We start from the raw sequence: 11,810 nt of genomic DNA, 5'->3' as shown, positions 1-11,810 counted from the left end.
TGCAGCATTTGGCATGGTTTAGTGGTGAGCGTGGCGATGGGTTGATGGCTGGACACGATTTTAAAGGTCTTTTCCAACTTTAGCAATTCTGATCCTAAAGTGCTCCAACAGCTTCTGTTGCAGAAGAGCTGTTGTACCTCAGCCAGCAAGAGTTGAAGGACACAGTTCCTCCTGCTGGGAGCTTCCTTCCCTTCCCACTGTGCCATTTGGGATACACAGAAGGCATCCTTCACTGACTGCCACATTCCTGCCAAACCTCATCCGACCAAGGCTGCTCACCTCTTTGGACTTGTGCTTGGAGGAGCTGGAGCTGCACCTCTGAAAGAGCAAGGATCCAGAGATCTCCATATCATTTTGGGAGCAGCCACATTTTCACCTTTTCCTGGCATTTTCACTATTTCCTGGAATTTCTTGCTCCTCATATGGTTTTCAGTCTGTATTGCTGGAAAACTACACACTCAGCTGTGTTTATTTGGTAACTGTGTGCAACCTTTTCTCTGATGGCTGTTTTACTGGTAGAGCCAAAAGCTGGCAAACAGATGGCATTAAAAAAATCAAAATTATAGGAAAAAAATCAACGAAATTAATAAATCTCTGTTTACCTGAAAATAAGTTTAATTTACATGATTTTGTTTCATACATAAATCTATTTCCCCTAAACTGGAATTCCTTGGGAAAAAAAAATAGTTGGTTTTTTTTATTATTCCTGTGAGGCTTAAAGACAATATTTGAGAGTTGCTTAGAAATATATACTTAAACCTCTGTATTGACATAAGATAGGCAGTGACAGCCTCACTTGCTGCATTCCTGCTCCTTTGGAGCTGGCAGTGAGGCCAGGTTTGAGCTGTGCAGTGACCCCATGGCTGCATTTCAGGGAGCTGCAGCTCCCGGGTTCTCCACCTTGGCCGCCGCAGACAGACGGACGTTGTCCCTCCCACTCCACACGGTGGACATGGGGTTCTCCGCGGAGTTGTCGGAGCTGAAGTAGTGAACCCTCCAGCCACAGCAGCACTGCAGCTTCTTAACCTCGCAGCGGAAAGTCTTGCTGAAGACGTAGTAAATGAAAGGGTTGTAGGCCGTGGAGGACTTGGCAAACAGGCAGGGCAGCAGCGTCACCACGGGCTGCAGGGAGTCGCTGGAGTTGAAGATGGACCAGAAGCTGGCGGCTGCATAGGGAGTCCAGGAGCTCAGGAACGCCACTGAGATGAGCACGGCCATCTGCAAGGGAACAGAGCTGCTTGCAGTGGCACAGACAGGGCTGGACAGCCTGGCACACGAGGTGTGTGTGTGGGACCACACCTGAACTGCAACACCCAAAGCTGTGCTTGCTGGGCCCTCATGACAAGAGAGACATTGAGGGGCTGGAGCCTGTCCAGAGAAGGGAACTGAGCTGGGAAAGGGTCTGGAGCACAGCTCTGATGAGGAGCAGCTGGGGGAGCTGGGGGTCTCAGCCTGGAGAAAAGGAAGACCTTATCACTCTCTACAATTCCCTGGAGGGTAGAGGGAGCTCTGCTCCCAGGTGGAAAATGAAAGGACAGGAGGAAATGCCCTCAGGTAGCACCAAGGGATTTAGATTGGATATTACCCCTCCTTCACAGGTGGGGTTGTCAGTCATTGGGACAGACTGCCCAGGGCAGTGATGGAGTCACTGTCATTAGCAATATTAAAAAACATGTGTTGTTGTGGTACTTAGGGGCATGGTTAAGTGGTTGACCGGTCAGCGCTGAATTAATGGTTGGACCTGATGATCTTGGAGACCTTTTCCAACCTTAATGATTCAGTGATTCTATGATTTGCCTCTAGAAAGCTTGGATCAATTCTGCTTTTCCACAAGAAATGCACAACTAAAGTGCAAATTTGGGAAAAAATATATTAATACTTAAAATATTAAAATCCTGTTTCCATACAGAATTTCTGTGTAGGTTTCTGTAATTCCATGATTCTGTGAGCTGTGCATGAGCAGAGCCAGCTCTCTGCCAGCTCCTGATTACTGCACACTCTTCCCATCACAGGGATAACTCACCAGGGTCAGCTTCTTCTCCAGTTTGGCTGCATTAGGGATTCTGTCAATATTCTGGATCTCTTGGTATGCTTTATGAACCTTCCAGGCAATCCCCAAGTAACAGGCCACAATGGTCAGCGCAGGCAGGACGGTGCACAGAAGGAACATGCTCAGGATGAAGGAGAAACCATTGGAGGAGTTGTGGAACTTGCTCCAGGCTATTGTACAAGAGATGCCAAAGGGCTCAGGGCCGTAGTAGCCCCAGCCCACCAAGGGCAGGATGGCCCAGAGCAAGGAGTAGAGCCAGATAAAAGCAATCAGGATGCAGACAGTGTTCCTGGTGATTTTGTTACCTGCAAGAAAGAGGAAGAGTGTATGGATCCCATCCCAGCCACATGGGGTTTGCCATAACTTCTCCTTAGACAGAAGGATGGTGGCTACAGATTCACCTGGGCTGCTGCTGCAGGTCCCTAACCTTTGGGTTTCTAGAGAAACAGAGTGTCAGAGGACTGGATGAGACCTGAACACAACCCCCAATGCTCATCTAGAGCTTAGTTAAGCAGGGAGGTTTACAAGATCAATTTCATCTTGAATGTGCTGTGGTCCCAGCCCAGGAATGCCAGAATATTCCTTTCTTTTAAATTCCAGTGTATCAGCTTGGATACAAATAGGAAAGGAAGACAGTCTGGTCTGGGAAAACATTTGTGCTCTCCGTTCTCCGGTAGTTTCACTTGGTAAAACTGAGAAGTGAAAAACCCCACTGCTTCATACAGAATTTGATCAGAGCCTTCTGGGAACACCAGGATTTGATATTGCACTTTGAAAAGTTGAGGCTTATTCTGCTGTTACTGACCTGATATTCCACTCCACATTCCACAAAGCACCTCCCAGAGCAGCCCAGCCCAAACACAGCACCACCAGGTGACCAGACAGGCAATTTACTCACTGTTGGATTTGGATGAGTTGGTGACGAGGAATCGAATCACGGCCATGGCACACAGGGTCATCATGCTGCAGACCCCAAACAGGAAACCCATCAGGGCATAGTAAACACAGGAGGCATCTCCCCCCAGCCAGGCGTGGTTCCAGGCGGATGCAATGGCCAGTGGGTACATGCTGAGGGCCATCCCAATGTCTGCCACTGCCAGGTTCACTGTCAGCAGCTCTGGAGATTTCAGCAGGGAGAAGCGTTTCACAGCTGTGGCAAGGACGGCTGAATTCCCAAGGATTGTCAGGATGGCTGAAGGGGAAGGATCAGCACAGACAAGAATATCACACAGTTAACACAACTGTGAAATCCACTGGGAGTGTGTGAAGTGCCTGAGAGGGGCTACAATAGAGCTGAGGAGGGACTTCTTACAAGATTATGTGGTGATAAGGGGGAATGGATTTAAACTGAAAGAGAGAATTAGATTTGATATTAGGTGTTCTTCCCTGTGAGGGTGGTGGGGCCCTGGCACAGGGTGCCCAGAGAAGCTCTGATTGCCCCATCCCTGGAAGTGTCCAAGGCCAGGTTGGATGGGGCTCGGAGCAACCTGGGAGAGTGGAAGATGTCCCTGCCCATGGCAGGGTTTGGAATATCCTATCACTGTCTGCCAGTGTGAAAAGTCACTTTCTGTCTTTTTTATAAGCCCTCTTTAAGTACTGTAAGGCCACAATGAGGTCTCCCTGTAGCCTTTTCAGAGAGAACCCCCCAGCTCTCCCAGCCTGTCTCCAGAGTGAAGGCACTCCAGCCCTCAGAGCATCTTTGTGGCCTCCTCTGAACCCACTCTAGCAGGTCCACGTATTTCTTGCACTGAGAAAGAATATCCTAATTTCTCCTTCCTGCTGAAGTACTCCAGCCATTCTGCCCACCTGTCCCCAGCACTTCCCAAAGCCTTCCCCCTGACATCCCTTATCATCAGCTGGGGCCCCAGCACTGGGCTGTGAGCTGCCTGGGTGGTGGGCATGTGCTGGCTGGGCAGCTCAGAGTCCTTGCTGATCCCTGAGAATTAGCATGACTGTTCTGGTGGTCTCTGAGAGGAGTGGAGTTGTTTAGCCAGGGGCATGCAACACACCCAGAGCTTGCTGTGCAAAAGGAGCTGTCAGATATACATTATTCAGGTGTGCCACAGGGCTTCAAAGCACTGGTGACAGCAGTGTCAGAAGTACATGCACCAAACAACTCATTTTCTCTCTTCTTTCAAGTGAACATGGTGCTGTAGCAACATCTTGATGAAAGGTTTTCCTGAAAAGGTGTCCTCTAAAGTCAGACGTGAAAGAGGTAGACAGAAAAAGATTCTGTCATGTTCCCTTGTGGCTGTGAATGCAGGAAAGGTTGTGTTTGCTCACAAGTGCCACTTAAAGTGCCCACAGAGGACTTAATAGAGGCACATGCAATAAAATGGAATAAATGTATTGGTGTTGGTACAAAAAACCTCAGAGGTGTCAAGAGGAAGGCTTAACTGGAATGGGGACACAAATCTGGGACCCCATGTCCCTCTTCATTCACTTCCTGACCACAGACATTCACCTCTGGCTGCCCTTGAAGGGTTCCCTGGGCTCTCAGGATCTCTGTGGCTGCACACACTGGAGGATGCCCACGGGGACTTGGACACTTGCTGACAGAGAAAGCTGCAGCTCAGTGTGCAGAGCACTCTCCACAGGGACACAGACTCGTGCAATTGAGAATGGTGCAACTTGAGGCCATTTCTTCTAATCCTATTACTTGTTATCTGGGAGCAGAGCCTGAACCCCCTGGCTGCCCTGTCAGGGAGTTGTGCAGAGCCAGAAGGTTCCCCTGAGCCTCCTTTTCTCCAGGCTGAGCCCCTTCCCCAGCTCCCTCAGCTGTTCCTGGTGCTCCAGCCCCTTCCCCAGCTCCGTTCCCTTCTCTGGAGTCACTCCAGCCCCTCATTCTGTTTCTCGCAGTGACAGTCCCAAAATGGAACATCCTCAGGCTTCAGGAGGGAAAATGAGCCCAATTCACTTTCTTCTGTAAAAGCCCAACCCTTACTCAAGATGCAGGAAGCAGCTCAGACTTCATCAGAGGTGAGATCTGGACCCAGCCTCTCTTTTACCTTGGCAGAAGCTCTTCCCCTCCATCCCACAGCCTGTGGGCTGCTGGCTGGCACAGGACAGAACTGCAACTGTGGGATTGTAACAAACAGCTGGTGGTGACTGCTGCTGCCCATGCCCTGGCCTTGTTCCTAAATAAAAACATCATTTCAGGGCACAAACGTGCAGTGAGGTGGCAAAGCTATGGATAAATACACCACCTGTTTCCCATTCAGCTCACTGCTTTATTTCTGAGTCCCCACAGGATGCAGCGAACCTGGCTGCCACACAGGGCTCTGGATCCGGTGCTGGAAGCTGTGCCTGGAGTTTTCAGTGCCTCAAAGTCCTTTAGAAGAGATGTGAGACTGCAGTATGGTGGAACAAGAACAGGAGGAGCTCCAGCTTCCAGACCTTTTTTGCTGTCCCTTCCCATTGCTTTAACTGCATCTATGTATTTACATTTCTGAGAGAAGGGAACCGGCATCCTGACTGGAAAAAGTCCTTCATTGTTTTCTAAATGGGGATTTTCTCACCCTGAATTGTGCTCTGCTGTGCGGAACAAGAGGAAATAAGAAGTGCTAAAGTCCAGCACTTCTACCCAGAGCCTTAGTATTAAAGCACATGAAAATATAGGCTTGACTTTCTTATGTAAACCAGAATTTTCAAGGGAGCTGAAGGAAGGAATCTTAGGAAAAATTCAGGTGGTAAGCATGCCTAAACACTCCTCTCCAAATCCACAAAAACAAATCCAAGAAGCAGACAAGAAATAAAACACCTAACCGAAGCCATGGGCTGGTAGCCATCCCCACTTGTATTCAATTTTCAATCTGCCTGCAGCAGGGCAAACAGGCTGCTGCAAAACCCAGAACTGCTATTTGGAAACACTCTGATGTTCTGTAGCAGTCCATCCTACCAAGACACGGCAGAGTGACACTTCCCCCACCAAGGGTCAGCCCACAGCTGCTTTCCCTGACCAGTCCCATGGATTGAGCTGCCCTGGTTCAGTTCTCAGGGCTGAGATGCCATGGAAAGTGACAGACAACTTATTTTGAATACGTGTGATGCCACAGAGGTAAATTTGTGCTGGCCATTCATCAGCATCAAAACAAGATTTCAAATCCAAGCATGGAGATTAATCCTGGCTGCAAACCAGCTCCAAGGCACTAAGCAGAGGAACCTATGGGGAAACGCTGACATTTCCCTCCAGGTTCTTCTGCCTGACCACGGCACAAACAGGGAATCCCTGTACCCTGTTCCCTGGCTCCAAGCAAACAAGCAGGCTGTGAACTCACCTATGATTAGAAGAAAGACCCCAGCTCCATAATCCACTACTGGGTGGAGTTTGGAAATGTACTGCTCCTCCATGGTGCCTTGTGGAGGTGGGTGAAGGTTTTCAATCAAAGGTGAAGATGCTGCAGGAGCAAGGAGCTCGTCCTCATGGTTTGCCTGCTGTAGGTGAGAGCTGGTGTTGGGTGCTGGCAGTGCAGGGACCCTTCTGCTGCCTCCTTGTCCTGCCTCTGGTGTGGCAGGGGAGAAGCCTGGAGTGAGAGGAAGGCTTTCCCCCTGGGAGGCAGAGTGAAAGCCAGGCAGAGCTGCTGCCAGAGCGATCCTGCCTGCCTGGCTGGCAGAGCATCTCTCCTCCCACCCCTCCTCTCCCACCCTTCTGCTTCTTGGCTTGTCAGGAAGATTCACAACACAAATCTCCTCAGATGAGCAAAACCAATTGTTCTTCAACCATCAGCAGCCCTGGGAAATAAAGCCAGGCTGAGGGGGCAGGCAAGGGAAGGAAGGTTGGGAGTTCTGTTTTCCAGCTGAGTTTTGGAGCCATGAGGTTGGGGCAGCGGTCTCTGAGTTGAAGTGTTAGAGGAAAGGTGTCTGCTGCAGGGGCTCAGCAGGGTCAAAGTCACACCACTGAAGACAGGACAGTCTGAGCTGCTCCAGTGCAGAGCTAGAGGATGCTCCAGTCCAGTGTAGTGAGAGAACCAACCTCCAAGGTCACTCTGTGACTCTCCAGAGTTCTGACGTGACAAGCAGCCACAGGAACACCTTGCCTCTGTGATTTCCTTCTCCTTAAAATATATGAGCCTAAAATCACCATAATGAGCAACCTGGTTTAGTGGGTGGCATCCCTGCCCATGGCAGGGGGCTGGAACTAGATGGTCTTTAAGGTCCCTTACAGCCCAAACCGTTCTGTGATTCTGAGATAAGGAATTTTAAAATTCACAAGAGCATGGAGGCATCTCAAGTGTGATTTAGGTGGAATTTAGGTGCTCAAGCATAGCAGTAACAGCCTAAATTTAGAAATCTGGGAGACTTTAAAAGCCTTTAGTTTCAGCAGGGTTTTGTATATCTCCAAGCATGGAGATTCCACAATAGTTGTTCCTTTTTGTTCAAAGTCTCACACAGTTCTGAGATAAAGACACCACCCAACTCCTGACATCCAGCAGCTGCTCATGAGCTGTTCAGTGCAGGTGTCCTTCACTGAACCTTCCTCAGCAGAGGAGATTCAGCTGAATGAATGTGGGTGGTTGTTGAGATGCTCTCCAGCCAGGGGTGTATAGGCAAGACTCAGCATAGGAAGGTAGTATATATATAGTGTTAGGAAGTTATTTTACCAGGATGGAATAAAACAGGGAAGAGGTGATGTCTCAAAACCATGCCCACTGCTGAGAGTTTCAAACAGCTTGGTCAATTCAGTGTAGCCTGTGTGAGAAAGAGAGGTTACTGTTTGATAGCATTTTGGGGGAGTGTCCTGGTTCTCGCCAGGACAGGGTTAATTTTGCAGTAGCCAGGAGGGGCATGGCCAGGACCTGGAGGGGGTTCTATGGCACCTGGGCAGAACAAGGACAGGGAGAAATGTCTGCTAGAGTAGCCACCGACACAAATCCTGTGGCAGAAAGTAGAAAATGGCCACATTCTGACAGTATGACAATCTGTAAAACTGACAATATGACAATCCAGTACACAAACCCATCGTATTGGTTTACAATCAAACTGTGCCAGATCACCACAAAGAGGCTGGAATCTGACTGCTCATCTTGCTAAATTCACAGAACAGCTCCTGGCACTGGCTTGGGCTGGGCCAGCTGGCATTGTCCAGGCACAGGTTGGCTAAAACGAGCCCAGGACTGTTCCCAGCAAGAAGTAACATCATCAGCTTTGAAAACAAAGTGTTTTGTTCCCTGGTACAGATGTTGCCCAAAGCTTTTGCTCTTATCCTGAGTGCAAACATTTAGATCCTCAAGGTGCAGCCACTGAATGAGGATTGACTGCTTTAAAGTTCTCAAATAGAGTTTTTAATTCTGATAAAACCCTTCCTTGATCAAATTACTGGCCTGTGCTCTGCAGTCATCTCACCTAATGTTTCTTTTTGGCCTTTCTTGGTCAAACCACGGCAGAGGGCTCAGTTCAAGGAGCATGATGTCACCCAGTCCCAGCCAGATCTCCTGCTTTCCCACTTGTTTCATGGTCCATCCCCTCTCTACTGAAATAAAACACTGCCTTTCTTCAGGCAAGCAAGGAGACCGAGGACAAGATTAAAACATTTTGCTGAGAATTTAATTGGTAATTATTATTTAATTACTGGAGACTCCACTGGCTACATCAGGAGCCCGGTCCTCTGCCAGCTCTTTTGGGTACCTTAGATTACACTGTGTGGCTCTTTCATGCTGGTTTAGATGGCATCTCATTTATTGTGAAACCCTCAACTTAGCATTCACATGGGGTAGGATTACATCAACAGTCCAGTTACGAAATGGAAGAAAAGAAAATGAATGATTAAAAGCAGAAGAGCTGACGGATCCCAAACCCAGTGCATTATTCATGTGTTGTTTAACAATAGCAAGTTGTGCTCATCACCGTCTTCCTGCACATCAGATCAAGCCATATGATCTGTTCACAACAGCCCAAGTTTATACATCTTGACAGACCCAGATTTGGGGGAATCATATTTTAGAATTGCTTTGTGAAACTTACTTTCAATTTAATAAAGTAGTCATGAAGTGAGGCAGACGGAAGGATGAAGTTGATACCTACTCATTTCTGAAAGGTTATATGAAACTTCAAGTAAAAAAATGAACTCACCATGAAACTATTACATGTATTTGATGTAAATATGGACATATATAGAAAACAAGTTCCCACTGTTGGCATAAAACAGGGTATGAGTTTTGATTTACCCAGTGAGAATGTCCTACAACTTCATTTTTACTTTCCACAGGGAGAAAAAAGGAAGAACATTCTGAATCTGTAGGAACAAGGGAATTTCTCTGAATTACCAGTTTGCCACTATGTAGTGGTTTATTTTGAGAGATAAAATGTCTCAATGTTTGGACCTGTGTGGATATGAATACTGGGTTGTATTTGGTACCATATATCAAAATCACTGATATTTCCTGATATGTGGGGAGGGCTGTGAATCGGGGTCCTTATCAGAAATGTCTACCAAAAATAATCATGCATAATTTAGAAAAGGACATGACTTTGTTATTCCTGTTTCTGTCTGGCTGCTGTGTCCAGATCTTCTCTTTGCAAAGACTCTGAGATCTCAAGTGAGCAGAGTGTGTGCAGACAGTCTGTGGGGACAGTCCCTTTTCAGTGCCCTCTCCTTGCTGCAAAACACATCTGTCATGATGCACAACTCAGCCTTTTTGATTAAGAAATAACACCTTTTCTACACTCCTTGGAGGAGACGACTTCATCATATTCTCCAGGAATTAGTACAACTTCCATCCTTTTAAATATTTGTTTATTTCTGCAGTTTTACTTTTGGAAGTTCATCTTTGAGCTGAGACCTCTAGCTGAGCTTCTCTAGCTTTCACCTCTATTTATGAAAACCAGAGCCAGCATTTAAGTGGAATTCTCAGAGTCTCTTCATGGAGTTGTATGTTTTCAACAACTAAGTCTTGTTTAAGCTGGTATTTGCAACCTCAAGCATAGTCATTTTTAAATTGTTTTCTTCTGGCTTCCTGCACTGACTTGCATGTTATTGCCTGAGGGGTTATTTACAAAGTTTTAATTCAGTCTAGGGACACTAAACTCCCTAACTTCCCTTGTCAGGAACTGAAGCATCCAGCTGGATCAATACATTTTGCTCTTTCACTACAACCAGTTTAATCTATAATACTTGTGTGTGAGTTAACCCAGCCCAAGAGTAACTTGGGTCACAACAACCCCTGCAGTGCTGCAGACTGGGGGAAGAGTGGCTAGAAAACTGGAAAAGGAGCTGGGGATGCTGATGACAGCAGCTGAACGTGAGCCAGCTGTGCCCAGGTGGCCAAGGTGACCAGTGGCACCTGGGCTGTACCAGCCACTGCAGGGCCAGGGCAGTGACCATCCCCTGTGCTGGGCATGGCTGAGGCCACACCTCAAATTCTGAGTGAAGTTCTGAGCCCCTCAGGACAAAAAAAGACATTGAGAGGCTGGAGTGTGTCCAGGGAAGAGCAACTGAGCTGGGGAAAGGTTGTGGAACTGAAGCCAGAAACTCACACTTATTAAACAAAGTCATTATTTGTTGTAACCATGATATTCATGCTGCACTGGTGAAAAAAATACCAGGTTCACAGTGAGGAAAGTCACACATGGAGTAAAGATGTCTCTGACATGACAAACCAGCTCTTTTCAACTGGGCAATAGGCTGCCCTCTCAGGGACATGTTTTTTCTTTCCCCAATGAAAGGTAATATGCAATGAAAGGCTCTAATTTGATAAAACAAGACGAAGGAGGAACACAGCAGGAGGTGGAAAGGAGAGAGTGGAATGAGATATGAAAAGGTTAATTCAACATTCAAGTATGAAACATGCTACAGCTGTTTCAGGGGTGTGAGGAGACAGTCGAATACGCTAAAAGTGGAAAGAAAATTGCACCATAGGTGCTAAAGTAAAATGAAAGCTACTATTGTGTCAAGAAAAGAGAAGAATAAAATGTATTGCCCATGCAGTGGAATTTGACATTGCAAACCTGCTCAGATTTAACATGGTGACCATGTTCCCAGATCTCAGTTTAACAGTGGTATGAACAGCAGTAACTCTCATTTTCAAGGGCTCAAAGACAAACCCATGCTCTGTTACGCTGGATATTGCACAAATGAACACAGGAATACTTTCTTACAGTTTTTTTTTTCTTTCAACCATTTATTGACATCTTGGTTTTGGTAGCAAGCTCCACTGACTTTTCCTTTGCATTTTGGTCCTGCACTCCATTTATTCACAATTCCTTTGTGTCATTCAGACAATGGGAAAAAAGCCCACGATTTGTAGAATGGAGCACCTGGGACTCAGGCACCACAGAAATATTGCTGTGCAGCAACTCTGTCTCATCATCCTCTGCACAGCTCTAAAGCACATCTCTGGGCAAGCATGAGTGTGGCTACAGAGAGAGGTGACCTGGGAAGCAATACATTCCAGCCACTCTGCCTTCTAAAAAGCCAGGTTTGACAGATTAAACCATTTAAGACTCTCCAGTTTTGTGTTACTGTAGCATGATGGCAACAAGGACTTGATTGTCTGTAATCCTAAAATCAGAAGTGTTCTGGAAGCAGCAAAACAGCAAATAGGACTGGGAGAAAAGGGATGACAATGTGTAGGGTTGGGACCAAACCTGCCCAGATCCTTCCATCAGCACTGGGAGCAGGAAGACCAGCTCTGCAGGAGTCTGCCCAGCTTCAGGACTAGTCCCAGCTCTGCTCCTTTGTCTTTTTTTCATTTGACCCAGTGTCGATTTGGACTCACCCCTTCCTCTTTCAAATGACAAAATTCAATCCTCTCCTTTTTGCATG

General features: G+C 47.1%; 1 protein-coding gene across 1 annotated transcript; it reads right to left on the bottom strand.

The window, feature by feature from the left end:
* Positions 1–870: 870 nt before the first annotated feature.
* LOC102099898 (opsin-5-like) lies at positions 871–6,400 on the bottom strand. The gene is made up of 4 exons (XM_005528772.2): positions 6,328–6,400; positions 2,949–3,242; positions 2,024–2,355; positions 871–1,218 (listed from the first exon to the last, which is right to left on the bottom strand). Exons 1-4 carry the CDS (start codon positions 6,398–6,400, stop codon positions 871–873), a joined length of 1,047 nt encoding a protein of 348 aa, XP_005528829.1.
* Positions 6,401–11,810: the final 5,410 nt, after the last annotated feature.

The sequence above is a fragment of the Pseudopodoces humilis genome, chromosome 3 (assembly GCF_049639895.1).
Source record: "Pseudopodoces humilis isolate 2021_Gansu_Grassland_sample_001 chromosome 3, ASM4963989v1, whole genome shotgun sequence".
NCBI lineage: Eukaryota > Metazoa > Chordata > Aves > Passeriformes > Paridae > Pseudopodoces > Pseudopodoces humilis.
The sequence above is the reverse complement of the archived record's forward strand: the minus strand, read 5'-3'. Positions and strand labels throughout refer to the sequence as shown.